Below are 24,995 nucleotides of genomic sequence, written 5' to 3'. Positions count from 1 at the left end.
ACCTTTGGTAGATTATGTGCTTTCTAATCAAAATAATATAAGTGCTTGTGTTCACGACTGTCCAAAAATTACTGATCATTCCGTTATTTCAGTAAATATCTCTAATAATAATAGTTATAATATATCTGATGGTAATATATCCAAGTTTAGAAATTTATATAATCAAAACTTGGATAAAATCAAAACTAGTCTTATCATGTGTCACTTTAATTTGGATTCTGTTGATTTTTTTTGTGAATTTGATACACTCTAAATCCATAACAAACTAACATATTACTATCTAAATTATTATTATCTAAATAATACACTGTTTTAGTTGTAAATATTTTTTTCCTGTAAATTATTTTTTTTTTGTATTTTTTTTATTTTTAATTTGTTTTTTTTATTATTTTATTTTATTATTTTTTTTATTTATTTTATTTTATTATTATTTTTTATTAATTGTTTTTTTACTACGCTAAGACATAAACCCGATTCAACATCTCGGCTGTTAATATCATTTACCAGGAAATTTTGCAAAATTGTGAAAATGTAATCAATGGCATAATACCAATTGTAACATATCAGTTTCAATCTAAATTACCTACCTTGATTTGATTATAAGGTGTTTAAACAAATTAAACAGCGTGATAGGGCTTATAAAGATTTTAAAAAATGTATTGACGTCATTGAAAAACAACATAAATGGCAAGTTTTTAAGAGACATAGGAATGAGGTAGTAAATATGTTAAAGCTAAAAAAAGAGCGATTCTATTTTAACAAAATAGACAGGTATAGAAACAATCCAAAACAAATGTCGAAAACTTTAAAAAAATTAATCAATGATAATAGCCGAGAGATGCCAAACTCTGTAATCTTTAAAACTGCTACATGCCCAAAACGGTTAACAACATTGAAAGTATTGTTCAAAGTATTGAGAATTCTGAAACATGGTGTAATGTAAATAATAATCTATATTTAAATTTTGATAAATTTGAAGAGCTTTCAATACAGAAAAATTGTTGTCAATTTGGATAATAAATTCTCACTACACGAAACGTTAAATTGCGGAATGGCAGAAGTTTTTAAAACCATTGGGCACGTTATATTAAATTTAATTAATACATCTCTTGCTACGGGTAAAATTCCTGACGTATTAAAAATAAGTACAATCACCCCTATACAAAAAATACCCAATACTACAAAAGCTGAAGAATTTCGACCAATCAATACTTTACCTCCTATAGAAAAACTATTAGAAATTGCTGTTTATGAACAATTATTGGAACATGTAACAAAAAATAAAATTTTAATTAATAATAATCAATCAGGGTTTCGTAAACAATTCTCTTAGGCAGGCCGCACATCAAAGAAACATGAAACGTAAATCACGTTTCATGGAAATAAAACACTGCTAAACAAATAGACGTCCGGCCATTTATGAAACTCTCCGAAAATAAAAATGTTTTATGAGCATTAATCACTCTCGTTTCATTGGTAGGCGGACTTCAAGATTTGTTTACCTGTGTTTTATTTTCATGAAACGTGTTTTACGTTTCATGTTTCTTTGGTGTGCGGCTTGCCTTATGAATCAGCATTACAAGTTACATGTCACATAAAGAGTAATTTAGATAAAAATAATTACGTAGTCGGTGTATTTCTAGATTTAAAAAGAGCTTTTGAGACCATCGACAGGACAATATTGATATCAAAACTTAAACAGTATGGTATAGGAGGTACAGTAATTGCGTGGTTAGAAAATTATTTAGAACATCGCAAACAGAAAGTACGTTTTAAAGACCAATTATCATCTGAAATGGATAGTAATACAGGTATTCCTCAAGGCAGTGTATTAGGTCCTCTTTTATTTATTCTGTACATTAACGATATCGATATTTTTGTAAATTGTGAATTTATTAACCTTTTTGCCGATGATACTCTAATCTGTTGTAGTGATGAAAATTTTGATATAGCCATTCAAAAAATTAATACTATTTTAGATATGGTTAACAAATAATACTTGAAAATTAATAAACTTAAGTTGAATGTTAAAAAACAAAGGCAATGGTTTTCACTACTAAACATAAATATAGCTTGCTTGATTCTCAGAACATAAATTTAAATATTAATAATGAAAAAATTGAAGTGATTACAACAGCTAAATATTTGGGATTCCAACTTGACAATATTCTGAATTTTGACAGTCATTTCGAGTCATCATCATCAGTAGCTCGACAACCCTTTTTGGGTCCTGGCTTGTTCTAGGATTTTCCGCCATTCTGTTCTGTTCCTTGCTTTGTTCTTCCAGTGGGTAATCTAAGTGTTTTCAGATCTTGTTCCATGTATCCAAGTTTGGGTCTTCCCTTTGACCTTCTCCCTACTGGTGTTTGCTTCATTATATGTTTTGGTGTTTCGGTCTCCAACATTCGTTCAACATGGCCCATCCAGCACAGACGTCCGATCTTTATGGATGCTATGACGTCGGGTTCGTTGTATGCTGCGTATAGCTCAAAATTATATCTTCTGCGCCATACGTCATTTTCTTTCACCCCCTTATATATGTGTCTAAGGATTTTTCGTTTAAACGTACCTAAAAGTTATTATCGCTTTTCGACAGTGTCCATGTCTCTGATCCATATATAAGAACCGGTTTTATCAGGGTTTTGTAAATTTTGCATTTGGTTTTTCTCGTGACGTTGTTAGATCTTAGATGTTTAATGAGTCCATTATATGTTTTATTAGCAATATGTATTCTTCTCCTAACTTCTTCGCTGACATTGTTATCTGCGGTAACTAGTGAACCTAGATAGAACCCAGTCATTTCGAGTATGTTCATACAAAAATATCAACAAAACTATACTTTCTGAGTAGAATATCTCAAAATATGTCAATGGAGTCAAAAATTACAGTATATAACACAATTATTCAACCTCATTTTGACTATTGCTCATCAATCTTATATTTATTTAAACTTAATAAACTTAACATGCTACAAAAATTACAAAACCGTGGAATGAGAATAATTCTTCAAACAAATCGTCGTACCCCAATTAGGACGATCTTAAATACTCTTAAACTGGTTCTCTGTTGAAAATAGATTGTTTTATTTCACCATGATTTTGGTCTTCAAAATAGTAAATGGCTTATCACCTGAATATTTTCAAGAATTCATTTCTTTTAACAAAAATATTCATTCTTATAATACCAGAGGTTTATATGACATATGTATACCTAGAAATATGTATAAAAGTACGATCAATCGCTCTTTTTTAAAAGCTTCCTTAAGTTTAATCAGTTACCTACAGCTGCAAAAAAATGTACTAGTCTCAATAATCAAAATATTGCTTAAACAACATATCAAAAATTTATAGTGTACCTTCTTTTCTTTATATTGTATGTATATTAGGTTTTTTCTATTTAAATAAAGATCTATCTATCTATCTTTCAATACGGAACATGCCTGCTACTTCATACGTTCGTACTTGATCATCATTTCAAATGTCGTTTTTAATGACAGTGTCACTTCATCCCTACTCCCTGACACAAACTGGAAGGGAAGAATTATTGCTTAAAAAGGCATGTAATTTGAATATTAGATTTATTTTCCATCAACACTTACTATTCTCTTGGGGTGAGTTTTGTTCTAAGCTTTTTATAGTCTACTTTTAATTTTTTATAATTTTTTTACCTAACCTTCAAATGTGCGACCATGTGTTTGGTTTCTATATTTCATTTCATCTATTGATGTGCTTTTAGTAATCAAATTGTCTTTATCAATGTGTCTTTATCTTATAGTTTTTGGAACGAAATCAACCTTTCCCTCTTCGGGAACCTAAGCCTCACACATCACCGGTGACGCAAGTTTAAGGCGAAGAATGAGACCATGACATCCAGACTACAGCGCCCAACATCTTTAGGTGCAGGGATCTGAGGCCGAACATCTGCCCAGGTCTATAAGAAGTCTACATCAGTACCATTCGACATCAAGAAGTTACCATCGAACCAGATACCAAAGCCATAAGTATAATCCAAGAATTGTTAGTTTTTGGCAAGAATTTGAATATTTTTGTTAATGCATATAATAAGTCATATTTTTATTGTATCTTTATTGAACAATAAACATGATTAGTTAAAAGTATTGTTTTGTTTGCTTTTATTCCGAATTTTCACAGTTCATCTCTAAGACTAGGACAAGACGAACACACACCTTAAGAGACTGAGGTAAGCTAAGGGTGTAGCGATGGCTATCTTGGATGATTGAGGTAATATTTTCGAATATTATTTCAATTAGCAGGTCCATGGCGTATTTCATTTCAAAGTTGATGATTATAATATATTATTATCAAAATATGTATAGACTAGCCGAAAACGGCGGGTTCGTTGGGAAACATATTCCCATGAGATTTTTTTGGATAATGACATTCGTGAGACATCCCAGAATAAGGTTCAAGAAGTCGCCCACATGAAAAGTGGTCCAAATTTTTTTTAACAATTTTTTTAATCAAATTGCAAAAATCAATATTTTTGGCCCTGACAATTTTTTTTTAGATTTTTTGGACCATTCTGGGCAAAAAAGGTCTCTTATAATTTTTCTCTAGAGTTGATCGTTTTTGAGTTATCAGCAATTTAAAATTGAAAAAAACGAAAAATGGCGATTTTCAAGGCTTAATAACTCGGTTAAAAGTTATTACATATTATGAAAGTCAGAAAGTGACTAAATCAAAAGTTTAAAACCCCCTACAAGAGCCTGAAGAAATTTTGTCATTATTTTATTACTAAACTGTTATTTTTAAGTAATAATAATGAGCGCCATGCACGTGTTCGGCGGACGTAAATGCTGAGTGCGAGAGAGATGCCATTCCGGCAGTCCAATTGTGCATCTTACTCGCACTCACATTTATAGCTGCGTCAATACGATCTAACCGCTCATTGTTATTAATTAAAAATAACAGCTTAGTAATAAATTAATGACACATATTTCTTCAGGATCATATAGTGGCTTTACAGGCTTTAAACTTTGATTTAGTCATTTTCTGACTTTCATAGTAATAATCTTTAACAAAGTTATTAAGTCTTAAAAATGGCCATTTTCGCGTTTTTCAAATTTTAAATTGCTTATAACTCGAAAAAGATCAACTTTAGAGAAAAATTATAAGAGACCTTTTTTGTCCAGAATGGTCCAAAAAATCTAAAAAAAATTTTGATCCGGGCCAAAAATATTGATTTTTGCAATTTGATTAAAAAAATTGTTAAAAAAAAATTTGGACCACTTTTCATGTGGGCGACTTCTTGAATCTTATTCTGGGATGTCTCACGAATGTGATTATCCAAAAAAATCTCATGGGAATATTTTTTCCAACGAATCCGCCGTTTTCGCCTTGTCTAGGATGTTCACAAAAAATTAAAAAGGCATTTCAAACATGTAAAACGATTAAGAAACACCCTAGGAATATTAGTCTAAAATTTTAAAAGAATAAAAAAGCCTGTCTATAAAAAATCTTGAGTAGAAATCTAGCATTATTTTAAATTTCAAGAACGCTTCTCTATTGGCTTGACGTCACTAGTAGTATACCCCAGCGCGCGCCATTCCTCCCAGTGTTATTGTTTAGCTGTTTGACGTTAGCTCAGGTCATTCTATTTTGTTCTCTTGCTGTTTTATCAGGATTAAAATGGAGTTTAATAGTGAATTTGTTTAGTTTAAAGTGTATAGACTGTTTGTAAGGACATATTTTGGGTGGTACAAATAAGCAAATAAAATGGAAGAAGGTTTTCAAAAAGCCGATTCGCATAATCTACCGACTGTAGACGTAACAATGGTGTCTGATTTCTTGGCCTCCTGTAAGGAAATAAATCAACCACAGAGTAGTGGAACCTAAACCAGCCAGTGAATATTACTTTTAAATAATAATTATCCATTCAAAATCCATCATTATACCTTTAATTAGATTTTATTGCCATTGAAATATAGTTGTATTCAAGTCATTTTTATACCTTAAAGACATTTTTTATTAAAACAAATTTTAGGCAATTCAAATATAACATTTATACCCCAGGCTGTGGGTGAAAAATTGGTCGATTTCAGGATATAATTCAGGAATTTTTGAAACCTATCAGGTGTTGTAAAGGACGATGCCAGGAATAACTTCTACTAAAATGTAACCAAAAATATTGTGCGCTTTTTTTTTAATTGCGATTTTCATTTGTTAAATTTGCAATTTTTAACAATTTTTAATATTGCAGCTTAGGATATTGATTTTAGAGAAAAACGTTTTAATAGAAAGTTGTAGTAAATTAAAAAACCTACAATTTGAGCTGTGGTAGGTTTAATTTAGTTTATTGGCAATTGCAAAACAGCCTGCGAAAGGTTCAAAATGGCCGTTTTTTACAATTGCATTATTTATTGTACAAATATTTTTTTATTTTTTTAACGCTTTAAAATGAAGATCTTTTAATTCAAAACATAAAAAAATTGTAAAGCCAGATTAACGAATTTGTTGCTTAGATATTATAAATCGTTTATCCCAAGAGGTCAAATGTCGAAGGCTATAACTTTTTGAAAAAAAAAAAAAGAATGTGTGTGTACTTTGTACGCACGTAAGAAGTTACACTTCTACTACATATTATGTGATTTTTAAGACAATACCAAAAATTTAAAAAAATAAAAGAATAAAACGCACACAAACACATTGAAAAATGCCACAAAGAAAAAATGATTTCTGAACGATAATAATTGTTGGCAAAAATTTTAAATACGCATTTTCTGAAAAAAAAAAATTATATAACAAATATACTTACAATCATAACATGCATAAAAAAATAAAACTTGCATCGGGAATTGAACCCGTGAATTTCGTGGCTCAACTCACTCATCCAATGCCACATTATTTATCATGTGGAAAAATACGGTAACTGAACGTTTTACTGTTTGACAGTTGTTTTGAAAATTAAATTATGTAGTTTAAATTTTGTGGAAGAAAATATAAAAATATAACAAAACAGTAAGAAAACAATATATTAGATGAAGATTGGTAGAACTTTTGTTGGTAATCAAATTAAGTATGTAAATAAAAGCATTACATACCTACTAGATAAATAAATCTACGCCAAAAAATCATAATTTAAAAATAAAAATCGAACCTAATTTGGGATTTCTCTCTAAAATCCGCATTCTTGAGAAAATAAATGTATGTATTTCAACCTAATCCAAATGTATAATTACAATATGATTATAATAAAAACTACTTACCAAATTAGAATGAGTTTTCCTTGTCCAAAATAGTCCAGAAGTCCAAAAATATAGGTATATGAAAACTATTTAAAAAGGCAGTATAACTATTAACTAACTTTTGTTTGTTGTTTCTTTTCACACAAATTTTAAAACGCAACAACCATAAATAATCTAACTACAGCTGTGCCACAGCCGCCATATTGAATAATTTTTGACATGTCATTTGAACATCCAATCAGAACAAAGTTATAATGCGCATGCGCCCGGTCGCTAGGTTTTACCATATAAAAATTCACCCTCTATCGCCGGTAAAGAAGTATAACTTCAAAAATTGTAGAGAGTTGGTGAAACATCCAATCTCCTTCTAAAGAGTTATATTTTCATATTATGATGTAAATAAATGCGTAAAATATTTTTAAACCTCCAATTTTTGGGTTTGAAAATAAGGACGCATATTTCGTTATAAACATTTAGAGCTGAAGCGGCTCTGTACATCCTATGAGTTTTTAACTTACAGATTATTGTTGCTGAAGACGAAACGAAGATTTATAAAAACATAAAAAAATTCTACGACCAACTGAAGCCGAGATAATTTTTGGGTTTGAAAATAAGGTGGCAAATTTCGTATAAACATTTAGAGCTGAAGCGGCCCTGTACATCCTATGAGTTTCTAACTTACAGATTATTGTTGCTGAAGATGAAACGAAGATTTAAAAAAAAATAAAATTTTTCTACAACCAACTAAAGCCGAGATAATCGTTTTTTTTTCTTAAGTCGTAGTGCCTTTATTTATAACAATTAAGAAATTATTTTACAGTCATTGACTAAAGAAAGACTTATAATATCTTAAAATAAAAATTATTATAAAATATAATTACATTTAATTATTAAAAATTATTTTTAAAATCGGTGCTTTTGCGAGCGGCCGAATTTTGCAAATCGCCCGGCTCGCTTCAAATCCGCGCGCTCGGAAAATGTTTACGTAACTTAAATTAAATTTTGACAGAAAACAATTTAATAATATTACATACCATTATAATATACAGTCTATTTACCACTGTATTTGTTTTTCTTGATACACTTTTATATCTGAAATCGCATTTCTGAAGAAATAATATTGCGAAAATGATACATATAAATGAAATATATAACTATATTTTTAATTTTTTCATTGTTATATAAATATAAAAATAATAATGTTACTTCTTATTATACAATATAAAACTTTTTCGTCTTGTAGTGACTATCCGTTTTGGATGTTGGCGACCATCATGGCAATTATTTGGCAAACCCCAGGTTTAATTTTGATGACGTCGGATTCTCCTGCCTCTGCTTGGATATACACTGTTTGATTGCAATACAGATTACTGATAATTCTTAAAATACAGGGGTCCGTCTGGGATATACATATACTACCACCACGGATGTTTAACATATGTACACGCTAAGTAAATCTTTCAAAAAGCAGTGGATGACGTTGAAGCCGGCGGAATTCGAATTAACGGAAAATGTATCAAGAACATATAAAATATTCAGACGACACGGTGGTATTCGCTGACAGTTCTGAAACCCTCTAAGAGTAAATGAACACAATCACAAATGTCAGTCAGAAAGAACAAAAACATACACCACCTTGGTACTAACGTTAATGAAAATTGGGACTATTCCATAGAAAAATGAAAGGTAGGATAGAGAAACCAACATCTGCATTCAACAAAATGGCTAAGTTATTCATTATGTTATGATTTATCAGTACCTACAAAAATCAGGTTATTACGATGTTATAATATATTTCATATACTGTTGTATGGAGTTGAGTTGTGGACTCTCACAGACGCCTCCTACAAGAAAATTGAGGCTTTTGAAATGTGACTTTATCGTCGAATCCTGCGAAGATCTCTTATAGCGACCACGTTACTAATCAGGGTGTTTTGTTGAGAATTTAAAAAGAATAAGAGCTGTTAACCCTAATAAAAACAGCCAGAATTGAATACCTCGGTCACATCTTGCAGGGAAAAGTAGAAGGAAACTGAAAACCAGGAAGGCGAAGGATTACCTTGTTAGAAAATTTACGTACGTCGTTCAACATAACAACTACAAATCTTTTTAGAGCAGCAGTACCGATTTAGTGTGCAAGTACAGATCGCCATGATAGTCGCCAACATCCAAAACGGATAGTCACTACAAGAAGAAAAAGTTTTATATTGTATAATAAGAAGTAACATTATTATTATTATATTTTATATAACAATGAAAAAATTAAAAATATTATATTATTTCTTCAGAAATGAGACTTCACATATAAAAGTTTATCAAGAAAAATAAATACAGTGGTAAAGACTGTATATTGTAATGGTAATATTATTAAATTGTTTTCTGTCAAAATTTAATACAAAGTTACGTAAAAATTTTCCGAGCGCGTGGATTTGAAGCGAGCCGGGCGATTTGCAAAATTCGGCCGCTCGCAAAAGCACCGATTTTAAAAAGAATTTTTAATAATTAAATGTAATTATATTTTATAATAATTTTTATTTTAAGATAACATAAGTCTTTCTTTAGTCAATCACTGTAAAATAATTTCTTAATTGTTATAAATAAAGGCACTACAATTTAAGAAAAAAAAAAACAATTATCTCGGCTTTAGTTGGTCGTAGAAAATTTTTTTTTTTTTTAATCTTCGTTTCATCTTCAGCAGCAATAATCTGTAAGTTAGAAACTCATAGGATGTACAGGGCCGCTTCAGCTCTAAATGTTTATACGAAATTTGCCCCCTTATTTTCAAACCCAAAAATTATCTCGGCTTCAGTTGGTCGTAGAAATTTTTTATTGTTTTATAAATCTTCGTTTCGTCTTCAGCAACATAATCTGTAAGTTAAAAACTCATAGGATGTACAGGGTCGCTTCAGCTCTAAATGTTTATAGCGAAATTTGCCCCCTTATTTTCAAACCCAAAAATTAGAGGTTTAACAATGTTTTACACATTTATTTACATCAGAATATGAAAATATAACTCTTTAGAAGGAGACTGAATGTTTCACCAACTCTCTACGATTTTTTTCAAAAAGTTATAGCCTTCGACATTTGACCTCTTGGGATAAACAATTTATAATATCTAAGCAACAAATTCGTTAATCTGGCTTTACAATTTTTTTTATGTTTGGAATTGCAAGGTCTTCATTTTAAAGCTTTAAAAAATAAAAAAAATTATTTGTACAATAAATAATGCAATTGTAAAAAACGGCCATTTTGGACCTTTCGCAGGCTGTTTTGAAATAACCAATAAACGAAATTAAACTTACCATAGCTCAAATTGTAGGTTTTTTAATTTACTACAACTTTCTATTAAAAAGTTTTTCTCTAAAATCAATATCCTACGCTGCAAAATTAAAAATCTTTAAAAATTGCAAATTTAACAAATGAAAATCGCAATTAAAAAAAAGCGCACAATATTTTTGGTTGCATTTTAATAGAAGTTATTCCTGGCATCGTCCTTTACAACACCTGATAGGTTTCAAAAATTCCTGAATTATATCACGTTTTTTCACCCACAGCCTGGGGTATTAATTCTGATATAAACATTGTGTTTGAAGTTTTATTTGTTCCAAATCTGGACCTCGTAGGTAAACTACACTGTCACTTTGAGCAAGTGTATTTAGCCTGAGTTTGCTACAAAGTTTAGAGCACTTAGGATGTTAATAAAAATCTGATATATGCCATAATAGGGAACTTGCATAAAATTTTAAATTCGAAAAAAATGTTATAAATCACAACAGAACATAATTTAAAACATGTATCAAAGAAAAAAAAGTTTTGTTTGTCTTTCGTTTGGCTCCTAAAGACGATTAAAAATTCAAATTATACCAGCCAGCCCAAAACGGGTCGTGACGTCATCGGGCTATATGTTTACATTCCGCAAAAAAAAGTAAACGCAATTGTATATAATTTTAAATTAGACATTATAAACGTCAGTAGAAAATACAGTTATGTGACGTTACAAGTGTTTTTGATCGTTTGAACTATTCATAGAAAACCTGTACGTTTACAAAATGGTTCTATTTTCCATAGTAAATCTTCTTTCATTTCCTTCAAAAACTGTATCAAACGCTAATCTCAACATACTGGTATATATTATTACAATGACATACGATAAATGCCATTACAACATAAATATTTTCCCTTTATTCCGCGACGATGAACTGGCCAAATACCCACGTAGGTGGAGGCCAATAAACTAAAGAAGGAGAAGAAGAATATACCTAAATATATCCATAAACATAACAATCTAGTAAAACTATGTGACGTCACGGATCGTTTGAACTATTTTAAAATACAGAAGACTTTAAATTTGTGCTTCTAAGTTATTATAAGTTTTTGAAGCGTGAAATTTGGAAATCTCATTTGTATGCAAAACTGAACATTAATATGTAATAAAAAAAATTGTGCAAGTTCCCTATTGGTTGAAAGACGATATGACCATATTTTAATGATAATATATTACCAATTTAGATAATCCAACTAATAAAATAAGTAGATTAGAGGAACTGATTCAAATAACACCATGTCGATGTACTGCAGTTTACCTCCGAAGTCCAGAAATATAAAAAACTATTAACAAACCTATGAATAGAGAATATACCTTTACATGAAAAAGGTTATTATTGTAAAATGTACATAACTGCAAAAATAAGATCATTTTTATAATAATAATGCTGCTTAATGATTTGTAATAAATAAAATGTTTGTTTTTAGCTCTGCTAGAGAAAGTTATGGGGACTCAGCCTTTGGATATGTCCAAGTAAAGAGGACAGAAAATAAGTGCATGGTAAAAGCAAGAATATGTCCTGAACATAAGATTAGAGACAAGCCTTATTTTGTACATGCTGTCATCAATGAAGCAGTTGAGAAAATATTGGAAGTGTCATGCATCAGTTGTGTAGCTTCTTCTGGGGTATGCAAACATGCCATTGCATTCTTAATGTGGCTCCACCGACGATCCGAGGAGCCTGCCCCCACAGAAGTTGTATGTTACTGGAAGAAAGCCACATTAGCATAAGTTGGAGCTGATGAAAAATATATTGAAGCTGTACAATATTTTGACCCCCACATATTTTCCTTAATTTCGGGAATACAAAAAAAAGTTTTAAATAAAAGTTGTATTATTTTATCTGTACCGACCAACAGTGTAGCAACAGACCAAATTTTGTATACAGGGAGTGCCCAATAAAATGCATCTTCAATATTTCAAATGGGACACCCTGTATTTTTTTATAGTTTTGAGTAGCCCTGCATTTCCTGATTACAAATACATAACATAGTGTAGCATTAGTTTTGTTCTATTATGGCGTATGGCACTACTATACTATACTAAGATAAGAAAAAAATATATTTAGAAAGTCAACAAAATTAATGACTTACAATACTACATTTAAGATACAATACTACATTTAAGATTACAATAGATGCTCAAAGTACCCTCCATTGTTATCAATGCACAAGTAATATAACTGAATATAACAAGTTATATAAAAAGTAATATCACAAGTAATATATCTGCAGTATAAGCCATTTCGGTATGAGGACTGACAGTTTATAATAAATTAATAATTGTTTCATTTTGAAATGTCAGTTGCATAGCCTAAGGTTACCCTTTTGTAGTACCATACGCCATTATAGAACAAAACTAATGCTACACTATGTTATATATTTGTAATCAGGAAATGCAGTTCTACTCAAAACTATAAAAAAATACAAGGTGTCCCATTTGAAATATTGAAGATGCATTTTAGTGGGCACTCCCTGTATACAAAATTTGGTCTGTTGCTACACTGTTGGTCGGTACAGATAAAATATTACAACTTTTATTTGAAACTTTTTTTGTATTCCCGAAATTAAGGAAAATAAGTGGGGGTCAAAATATAATGAGAAACCCTGTACATATTGGAAACATGATTAAGAAAAACTCCACAGCCATTCCTAATACTGTAGGATTTTTTTAAGATGTTTTAGAAAGTACAAGAATAGCAAACTATTAATGTCCAATAAATAAATGCCCATTATGGTGATCTTCCTAATGTAAGAAAATTATCTATCCACCAATTAATGATCGAATTGATGAGCAGTAATTTAGGACAAACAGCTGACAGTTTTGTCAATTTTTGAAACACGAATGTAAATCCAGAGATTATACAAAAACTATCTAAGTTACACACACACCTCTATCAACCTGTTAAGCACACCTCTACCAACAGTGATACAGGTAAACGTGTTTGGAAATAGCTGCGTGATTTCACTCAATTTTTGGGCTGTCACAAGCAAATTTCAAATTCAGTGGTGTCTAGTGAAAACAGGTGGCGGCAGTGCATAGAAAGAGACAAAAAATTAAGGATTCGTAATTATATTACTGTAAGTAGACTTACAATATCATTATGCTTAACCTATACAGTTAAAATCCAAATTAGCGTAAAAACTGGAACTGATAATTTGGTCTTTTGAAATATAGAGGTGGGACCTAACGTTCCAAAATAATAGGGAATTAATAAAAATTTATTTTTTAATTTAAAACGGTAAATTTCAACAACACTGAGAGGGGTCACGTCTCTGAAGGGTCGACCGGGACGGGGCACTTAGCGCGGTGTATGTATAACGCACAATTCAAAAAGAACTGGTATTGATAGGTGGATAAGGGTTTCGTCTCTGAGCGGACGAAGCAGAATATACTTTCTACGCTAGTTTCGATAAACGACTTATTACTGGGGGGAAGCGGAGCAAAAATAAAAAATGTCGTCCTACGAACTGAAGGACGAGGGCAAGAGAAAGCGAAAAGGAGATGAAGAGGGGGAGAAAGGGGTCGTGAAGAAAAGTAGACAGATGGATACAACTACAAGAAAAGGAAGCGGAGTCGAAAGAGAAGATGAGATGATGGAAATACTAAAACAATTGGCCTTGGATGTGAAGGATATTAAAAGTGAGCAAAGAATTTACGCAGAAGAGCTAAAAGAGTTAACGAGCTGAAAATCATAAGCTGAGGGAAGAAAATGAAGCTATTAGGAAGGAAAGTGAGCAGACAAAGAAGCAAGTACGAGAATTAAGTACTAGACTAGATTACCTAGAGAAAGAGAAAAAAAAGGATAACGTGATCGTAACCGGTTTGGATATAGATGCTGAGGAGCCAGAGATGCTGAAATTGGCTATGGGAAAAAAGATAGAAGAAACTTTACATATACAAGTAGGAATTAAATCAGCTCTTAAGATAGGAGAGAGAACATGCCTGCTGCAGCTAGAAAACCAAGAGGAAAAGGAGAAGCTAATGAGAAATAAAAGAAAATTAAAAGATTATAAAGAAGAAAGAATTTTCATAAACGATGATTTGACAATAACTGAGAAAAGAATGCAAGAGGAAATAAAGGAAAAAGCACAAGAGGCCAGAAGGGAAGGTAGAACAGTAAAAAGGGGGTTTCGGAAGATCACAATAGATGGCAGAGTATGGAGATGGAACCGCACAAAAGGAAAGCTGGACCCACCAGCAAACTAGAGCTGAGCAGCCGGGATGGATCAAAGGATAATGTAACTATGGCAATGAATGAGGACACGAAAGGATTATTAATAGGGGAAGCAAAAGTAAGAAAAAATAAAGGTCATTTAAGCACACTCCGGATAGGTTCCTGGAACATGAGAAGTACTTATGAAGCAGGCGCCCTAAAACATATAGTGTCAGTGATGAAGCAGTACAAACTGGATATCCTGGTAATGCAAGAAACAAAACAAAAGGGAACTGGGGTAACAATGATAGACAACTACAGCTTTTTCAGTAGTGGTGGCGAAGACCGGATGTTGGGAACTGGTTTTATAGTTAGTGACCGGCTGCAAAGTGCGATAGTGGAGTTCGAGCCCATATCTGAACGGATTTGTAGGTTGAGACTAAGAGGTAAGACTAGAAAACTAAGTCTAATAAATGTGCATGCTCCCTCAGAGAATAAAGACCAAAATGTTAAACAGGATTTCTATGGTAATATTGAAATTATATATAATCAAATTCCAAAATATGATATTAAAATTGTAATAGGTGATTTGAATGCCAAAGTGGGGAATGAAGAGATGTACCGAAAAACTACTGGAGGTAAAAGTAAACATGACGAAAGTAACGAGAATGGGAAGATGCTGGTAGGCTTTGCGCAAGAGAACAACTTGAGAATTATGAGTACTGTTCTTACGATGTCAATTGGACCAGTATAAAAACAAAATTCGATACCGATTGTCGGCACCGTTTGTAAAACATAGGCGGCGCAATAGAAATTAATGAGTAAACTTTTATTTTTAAATTATGGTTCAATATTTGTTAAACAGTAATAATGTTGTTAATTGTTCACATTTCTTTATCAAATTGACACCAAAGATAATTAAAAATACATAATACAAAGAAATAAGACTACACTTTGAATATACACATAAAATACATGAAAACGAACAATTCGTCTTCCAGTCGAATTGTCTTAATTCATGACTAATGGAGAGATCACTTTTACTACTGTAATACATGGGACATATTTTTGACAAGTTGAAATATATCACTATGCGTGTGTTCAGAACTTGATTCGACACTTGTTGTGTTTATAACTACCACACCAATATTGGAAAAGAAGTGAAAGGCGCAATTTACACAACAGTTATCAGACCAATAATGACATAAATACGCGGCAGAAACACGACTTGATACAGAAAGGACAGAAAGAATGCTAGAAACAGCAGAGATGAAAATACTTTGAAAAATCGATGGGATATGGGAAGAGCTAGAAGTGCAGATATACGGCAGATATGCAAGGTGGACAACATTAATAACTGGGTAAAAAGCAGAAGAGTATAATGGAACAACTACATGAGCCAAATGACAAAAAACAAAGTAGTAAGGACGGCGAGAGACGGTTCCCCAATAGGAAGACGATCATAGGTCTGGATCCCGCGTATGAAAAAAAAGTTGATTAATAGCAAGCTGAAAATTTGTTAATAGCTTAAGGGTGTCTAGTCGGATAAACTTTGATATATGGGAACACTGGAACAGGGGCAGTTTTAATTGTGGAACAGGTTAAAAATTTGGAACGGTCACACCACGAAAACGGCACATTTATTTTGTCCGACAGAACACACTTAAACTCTCCGAACAGAGATTTAACTCTCATGCAAAAATCAGACTGCTATTTATCACCTGTCATAATTCCTGTCATTTGACATATTCTACATGTTCCACTCATTAAAACGCCCATTTGGTGATAAATAGCAGTCTGATTTTTGCATGAGAGTTTAATCTCTGTTCGAAGAGTTTAAGTCTGTTCTGTCGGACAAAATAAATGTGCCGTTTTCGTGGTGTGACCGTTCCAAATTTTTAACCTGTTCCACAATTAAAACTTCCCCTGTTCCAGTGTTCCCATATATCAAAGTTTATCCGACTAGAGACCCTTAAGCTATTAACAAATTTTCAGCTTGCTATTAATCAACTTTTTTTTCATACGCGGGATCCAGACCTATCAGTTACGTCTGTATCCCGCGTATGAAAAAAAAAGTTGATTAATAGTAAGCTGAAAATTTGTTAATAGCTTAAACGGTGTCTAGTCGGATAAACTGTGATATATGAGAACACTGTAACAGGGGCAGTTTTAATTGTGAAACAGGTTAAAAATTTGGAACGGTCAGACTTAAACTCTCCGAACAGAGATTAAACTCTCATGCAAAAATCAGACTGCTATTTATCACCTGTCATAATTCCTGTCATTTGACATATTCTACATGTTCCACTCATTAAAACGCCCATTTGGTGATAAATAGTAGGCTGATTTTTGCATGGGAGTTTAATCTCTGTTCGGAGAGTTTAAGTCTGTTCTGTCGGACAAAATACATGTGCCGTTTTCGTGGTCTGGCCGTTCCAAATTTTTAACCTGTTGCACAATTAAAACTTCCCCTGTTCCAGTGTTCCCATATATCAAAGTTTCCCATATATCCAACTAGACACTCTTAAGCCATTAAAAAATTTTCAGCTTGCTATTAATCAATTTTTTTTTCATATGCGGGATCCAAAACTAAGTGGGAAGACCACGAAAACAATGGAATGACAACTTACTGGAGGCATATTGAAAAACAGACAGTCATGTCTACACAAGAAGAAGAAGAAGGAAAAGAAGAAGAAGACATTCATATTGGTGACAAAGCAAGATAATATTTTTATTTTACTTGAACATGAGCTACACAATTTTTGCAAATGTCACTTTTGACTATATATATTGTATTAAAACAGAAAATAGTGAAGAATTACAAAGAATGATGGAAGCACTAGATAGTGAATCGACAAAGATGGGACTGAACATCGCTTACAGTAAAACAAAAGCCATGACCAATCAACAAGGAGAACCAATAATTAAAGTGGCACAAACAAGAATAAAGCAAGTAAAAGAGATATTCTAGGACAAATCACTAAATTAAATAAAAAAAATCAGACCGAAGAAATAAAAAAAAATAATAAGATTGGCCTGGGCATCACTCGGAAAACTGTCTTTTATTCTAAAGAAAAAAAATACCCCCAATACCTAAAATCAAGAGTCTTCAATCAATGTACACTCCCTCTCCTCATATATGGCTCTTAGACATGGACACATACAAAGGAAAATTGGAAAAAATAAAAATATGAAACATGAAAAATTCCATTAATTACATTATACAATCAGCGGACTGAGCAAATTGACGTCATTAAATCTCGCATAATATATGGGACATCCTAAATAAACAATACAGTTATTAAAATTTAAAATTGATCATTAAAAGTATATAATACTTACAAATGCAATTTAATGTGCTTATTCATTTTTTAAGTACTAAAGAAATGAGACAAAAAATGTATTATAAAAATAAAATAATTGTAAGTTATGACGACACTGTTTATTTAGTGTTTATATTGCTTGCCGCCTTTGAAACATGAGAAGGTATTTTAACCAGATAACGATATGATTTGAGCCTAAGCACTTCCGAACAATTTGACCAATTACTCTTCAGTATTGCCCAATAAGATACGTTAGAATGTAAAAAGCCACACCCGCGTCCATGTGGACTAATACAAGGAGTGATCAATTTTGAAGCAAGCAAATGTTTATATGGTTTATCTTTATTTCTATGCTCTTCGTAGAATTACTGACCGGACCCCAAAAATGCTTCTGGTCCAACTGACATCGTAAGAACAGTACTTACTTCGACCACAAGAAAATCCACAAAGAAACATGGATCGCTCCAGACGGCAGAACACGCAACCAAATCGACCACGTCCTAGTGGAGAGTAAGCACGCGAAATTAATAACAGATATTAGAACTTACCGAGGAGCAGACGCAGATTCCGATCACATACTAATGATTACGAAAATAAGAGAAACTATCCCAAAGGTCAGAGAACAGAGAATAATAAATAAAAAATATGACGTTGCCAAACTAAAGAAAAAAGAAACCGCCGAAAACTTCCAGACAGACGTGACAGCAAAACTACTTCAGAGCGAAGAGCAAGGTGACATTGAAATGGAGTGGGGAATAATAGAAGACGCAATGAAGGAAGCAGCTCAAAAGCGGTTGGGTCAAGTTAAAAGGGGAGCGACAAAGAATGGTTTGAAACCGATTGCAAGAAAAGTCTTAACACACGGAATGAGGCAAGACTAAAATATATGGATAAACCAAGTGAAGAAAACAGGAATGAATATGAAGCGGCGAGAAGAAAGCGCGAAGAAAGTGTGTAGGAGTAAGAAAAGGGAGCATATGGATAAAAAGCTTCAAGAGATTGAAGAGCATTATATTAATAAAAATGTAAGAAACTTCTACCAGGAGGCGAAAAGCAGCAGTGACCAATGTGTAAGAAAACAGAACTACTACAAGAGCAAGGAAGGGCACCTAATAGGAGATAAGCAGGGGAAGCTAAGTAGATGGGAGGAGCATTTTAGAGAGCTACTTAATGAAGAACCTGATGGGAGTGATGAGGAGCAAGAGGAAATGGTAGAGGAAGTCAGAGGCCCGGCGGAAACAGTAGAGACTCCAACCGTGGAAGAAATAAGAGAAATCATACATAGTATGAAAAACAACAAAAGTGCAGGCAGCAATAGTATTACTGCAGAATTAATCAAGCATGGGGGAGAAGCACTTATAACGCGAATATGTAGCCTGTTGACGAAAATCTGGGAGCGAGAGGAAATGCCGGAAGTATGGAGAGAGGCCATAGTATGTCCCATTCATAAGAAGGGAGATAGAGCAGTGTGTGAAAACTATAGGGGTATCACTCTCCTAGACGTAACATATAAGGTACTCGCCAGAGTCGTAAGAAGCAGACTGGAAAGGCACTTAAACGAGCAGGTTGGTGAATACCAGGGAGGATTCAAAAAGGGCAGATCCACCATTGATCAAATATTCATATTGAAAATGATTCAAAGCAGTACATACGAGCAACAGTTAAAGTTAAACCTCCTCTTTATAGATTTCAAACAAGCTTACGATTCTGTGATAAGAAGGCGTTTGTACCAGGCCCTAAGAGTACTTGGAATTCCGGAAAAGATGATCAGACTCGTAAAAATGGCCTTAGTGAAGACCGACAACAGAGTAAGGATAGAAGGAAGCCTATCAGGAAAATTTGAAGTTAAAAGGAGATTAAAGCAGGGAGATCCGCTGTCCACAGTACTTTTCAATTTCTTGTTGGAGGCAATATTGAGAGAGAGTGGAATACGAACGAAAGGTATGATCTTTGACAACAGAAACCAGGTTCTGGCCTTTGCGGACGATATAGTGCTAATGGCAAGAACGGAAAGGGAACTGCTGAGGATTTTCAAACTCTTTGAAGTAAAGGCTAAGCAGTATGGACTGAGAATTAATGAGCAAAAAACAAAGTATATGGAAATGGGACAGACTTCAAATGAAGACACACAACTGAAAACTACCACAAACAATGAGAATAAAGAGTATTGCTTCAAAAAGGTGACGGAGTTTGAGTATCTAGGAGTAACGCTAACAAGTAAAGGGGAAGAAAGCCAGGAAATCGAAAAAAGAATCTCGAGAGGAAGAAAGACAGTCGGAGCCCTACACAAACTACTAAGAGCCAAAAACATCTCCAGAGAGGCAAAATTAAGACTTTATCGAACAGTGATCCAGCCCACAGTTCTTTACGGGAGCGAAACATGGGTCATGAACAAAAACCAAGAAAATATGCTGAACATCTGGGAGCGGAGTGTCCTAAGGAAGATATTCGGGGGAGTAAAAAACGATGAAGACATTTGGAGGAGACGAACAAATGCAGAGATCAGAGAGCTGTACCGGAAACCAGAAATAAGCCAGATGGTCAGAACAAAGAGACTAAGTTGGTTAGGACGACCCAGGAAAAAGTGGCTAGAAGCATGTAAGGAAGACCTGCAAACAATCGGGATATCAAATTGGAGAACTGCGGCCATGGACAGGAGAAAATGGAGAAAAACCGTGGAGAAGTTCCAAGCCATGGGCCTTTAAGGCCTGTTGAGCTATATTATATATATATCTAAGTTGAGCCACACACAAAGTGAAGATTCCCTTTGGTTTGAGCTGCGATATGGAAGAATAACTGCGTCAAAATTATACGAAATGGCTGTTTGTAAGAAGTCAAGTGGCTCTCTAGTTAATCAAATTATTGGGGTAGCTAAAAAATTTGATACTTTTGCTACAAGAGAGGGAAACAACTAGAAAAGACAGTTATTATGCAAGTTCGGAAGAAAATAAATGCAGATATAAAAACCTGTGGTTTTATAATTTTAAACGAATATGGTGTTATTGGAGCATCGCCTGATGGACTGAAGATGCTGTTGTGGAAGTAAAGTGTCCTATCTCAGATACAGTCGGAAAAATGAAAGAATACCCATGAACGAACATATAAAACATGCTGTATTTTCCTGTCACCGTGTCACAAAGACAATTGTCCAGTGCAAGTACATGTAACAGTAATTACTACATGTACTTGCGCTGGCCAATTTTTTGTGTGCCACGGTGACAGGAAAATACAGCGTGTTTTATATGTTCGTTCATGGGTATTCTTTCATTTTTCCTACTGTAAGTCATTTCAGAGGTACATTAAAAATATGGAGGTAAGTAAAAAATACTTGGGCTAGAAATGTGAAAGGGTATTTTTGTGTTGCACATCCAGATTTCGAGACCACAAATGAGTGTACCATAATAGAAGTGCATTATGATCCAGAATTTACAAACTTTAATTAAAAATGCACTTTCTTTTTGAAAAAATAACGTCTTTCCACTATTGTACAGTAGCTGTAAATAATTAAGAATAATAGTTTTTTTTTCTAAGATCATTTAATAATATGCTCATTATTCACTATTTTTGAATAGTTAATAACACCCATTACTTTACCCGTGGGTAATAGTTCATTACTCACAAACAAAAGTTAGTAAGTAATAAAAAATTTTAAAGGATTTTTTGCTAAATGGGTCAGTATATTTTTACGTTTATATCTTGTTTACTAAAAATGTTGACGTTTATCATTTTTTAGTGACAGTGACATTAGCTTATTTTGTTGTGTTAATTTGAATTTATAACTAATATTGTGCTTACATATTTTATAAAGTTTATTGTGTTGAATATGTTATAACATATTATATATAATTATTTTATTATACTGTATATAGTTAAATATAAATTATGATATACTATGTCCATTGAGAGTAGCCATTTCCTATATAGGTACAAGTACATTGACAATGAGTACAAATTTGTGCTTATAATTTTTCGGAAACGAATAAAACTTGAATTTACTATTTCTTGTTGTAATTTTACAATACATAAGACAGCATTTGCTAATAGTAGGCTACGAATTATTCAGCCACGTAATATTGGTAAACAACATTTATATTTGTCAATTATAATTTCAATCTCGAGGAGTTGATAATTATATTTTTTTACTAAATTAAATAAAAACAATGGTCGTAGAAAAAGTATAGTATTCTACTCGCATGTAATGGCTATTACTTCACTCTGATAAATTATAACACTCGCCTATGGCTCGTGTCACTATGATTTTTAACTGCCTTGACACTTGAGTTGACTTACTGCGATATTGAACTGGATTGGCCTGACAACCAAAGTCAACTTTAGAAGGTGATGACAATGTTTCTTCAGCTTCAGTCTGATACTTGGCCTGGTATAAAGTACTTGGCTGCTGATGATCTGGTATATCTTCAGGTAATGTTGACTTGCTTGTTGACAACTCAGATTCCACTAAAATATCTGATATTTTTTTTTTGCCTCTACTTTCACTACTTGGCTGCAAGATAGTTTTTTTTTTGTCTGTCTGACAAGTAAATATATGGGGAACTACTTCAGGTTTCATCCGAGCAGCAACTTTACTGAGAGTATATTCCATATAATTTTCCATGTCTTCTTTAAGCTGAAAAAAGAAAAGCTTAATCGTCTACAAAAAAAAATTAGACAAAGTTGTGTACATGCATGGCTACATTGGCTGACTATTACTTTTATATTTTTATTCTTCCTCATGTGCCTTGTCCGTTGCGGACGTTGGCTATCATCATGGCAATGTTAATTTCGTTTGCGGCATTTCTAAATAACTCAATCGATGTTTGTCCAAACCATTAAGTTTTGCAGTCATGAGTGTCTTCTTTTTCTGGGTCCACGTTTGCTCTCTATTTTACCCTGCGTTATCAGTTGGAGTATACGATATTTATCATGGTTCATAATATGACCGATGTATTCAAGATTTCGTTTCTTAATTGTAAAAGAGATTCTTTTTGTTTTCCCATTTAGCGCAATACCTGTACGTTGGTGGTGTGGGTCGTCCAGGATATTTTGAGGATACGTGGGATACACCCATATCTTGGATGCCTCTAGCTTTTTCATTAATGTTTCCGTTAGTGTCCAGGCTTCTGCGCCATAGAGCAAGACTGGAAATACATAGCATTTTATCAGCCGCATTTTTAGTGGGAGTGATATATTATGTTGCAATGGGTGAAAACAGTTCTCATGTTAAATGTTGCTCTGTCCTTTTCAACTCTAGATCACATTTCGGTTGTTTGAGCCCATTTCCTGTTGACTACTGTTCCAAGGTAAAAAATATTTTTAAACTTACGTATTATACATTTTCATTTCAACCAAACTTTTCAAGAATTTATTAATGATTTTAATATAATATAAAGTCATAGCCATACCCACATGCAGTTATTTTAATGTTTATTTTTACTGTATGTATTATTAGAATCCGGTTATTATAGGAATATCCCAGTTTAAAGAATATAGATTTGAGGACCCGAAACGTTTCCATTTACTCCTTAACCTTCGGATGACCAAGCGGGGGAAATTGTGACCCGAGCGTATGTTTTTCTTTAATAAATTCAAAAGTATTTTCAATTTTTACTCATTATTTTTTTATTTGACTTTAACATCATTCTAGATATCCTCATATTTTGAAATAAAAAAAATTTCCTATATTTTACGAATAAAAAATATATTCTGAAGTTGATGTTTAGTAAAATACCGTCTATTATGTGTAATTCCAAGTAGTTTTACGCTAATGACGTCGACTTTGCAAAGTAACAAGACACTTACTCAACATACAAACTACACATGATACTAATATTCATGTTGTGACTGGCTGAATGACATAAAGTCCATGCCATAAAAAAAACTTCATTTTTTTGTTAATTGTCATTTTGGGCATTTTTGACCTGGGGGTCATTCCCCCCCCCCTGGTCATCCGTGTAACAAAAAAAGGTTAATCATCGAAAGGTTAAGGGAGTAGGCGCAAAATCTAGGTCCAATGCTATTTAAATTCATTTATTTTTTTCGAATTCTGAGAAAACTAATAAATATTTTTTAAAGAAAAATGTAAATGCAGAGTGAAATACTACATTATTACCAAAGGCCAAAAGTTTCTGGAAAACCTCTATAATGTTTATTTTAATAAGTTACAGGGATGCAAAAAAATACAGAAAATTTAGTGTGATATTTATGGTAGGGAAGCAAAGTATGCTAAATGTGCAGTCACTCGAGAGCTGTGGGACCTATTGGGTTGTTGATTATTAGCTCCTAAAACCAAAAAAAGTTAAGTAAAATTTTCCATTTTAGTGGGCACATGCCATTTTTTAATTTAATTTTCCATTTCCAACAATCATTTTTTCCGATTATAGCGCCATCTATCCATATTCGAAAAAATGTTTCGAATAAAAGTTGCTTATTTTTACGTAAAGAATTCAAATCTGCAATAAAAATTTGGGGCTCCTATTTAAGATTTTAAAGTAACCCCCCACCCCACCTCTGTGGGGGTCGTGTTTGGTACCATTCGATAGAGTTTTCAAAAATATTGAATAAGTGTATTTTGCAGTCTTCGATCTGATATTTATTTTGCGAAATATCACAGGATTTGTATATAAAATTTTAAATTTACCCCCACCCCTCTCGGTGGGGATCATGTTTGGTATCATTCGATAGATTTTTGAAAAATATTGAACACATAGTTTTTAGTTTATTGATCTGACGTACATTTCGCGAAATATTCGCTTTTTTGTGAAACTTTTTGACTCACCCATTTTCTTACGCCCAACTCGTCAGATTTTTGAAATATGCACTCTTTTGCATGTACTTAACTTACCTTGTCTTAATCTGACAATTTTGAGTATTTTTAAGGATGGATTTTTTTTCGGGCCCTCCTTAACGAACTCCCCTATGTTAAGAGCCAATATATGCTAGTGGTACATCTACAGGGTACGAGGATTCTCCCCATATGATAATCACTCG

At 32.9% G+C, this 24,995-nt stretch overlaps 1 protein-coding gene across 3 annotated transcripts in view; it reads right to left on the bottom strand.

Moving 5' to 3' along the window:
• The window catches only part of LOC114340056 (uncharacterized), a 74,503-nt gene that overhangs the window by 48,005 nt on the left and 1,503 nt on the right, over positions 1–24,995 (bottom strand). For all 3 annotated transcript variants that reach the window (XM_028290774.2, XM_028290778.2, XM_028290776.2), the window contains one exon: positions 22,299–22,635. In XM_028290774.2, the coding sequence (XP_028146575.2) occupies positions 22,299–22,635 (337 nt within the window). The remainder of the gene's footprint in view (positions 1–22,298; positions 22,636–24,995) is intronic.

This window comes from Diabrotica virgifera, chromosome 6 (assembly GCF_917563875.1).
Source record: "Diabrotica virgifera virgifera chromosome 6, PGI_DIABVI_V3a".
NCBI lineage: Eukaryota > Metazoa > Arthropoda > Insecta > Coleoptera > Chrysomelidae > Diabrotica > Diabrotica virgifera.
The sequence above is the reverse complement of the archived record's forward strand: the minus strand, read 5'-3'. Positions and strand labels throughout refer to the sequence as shown.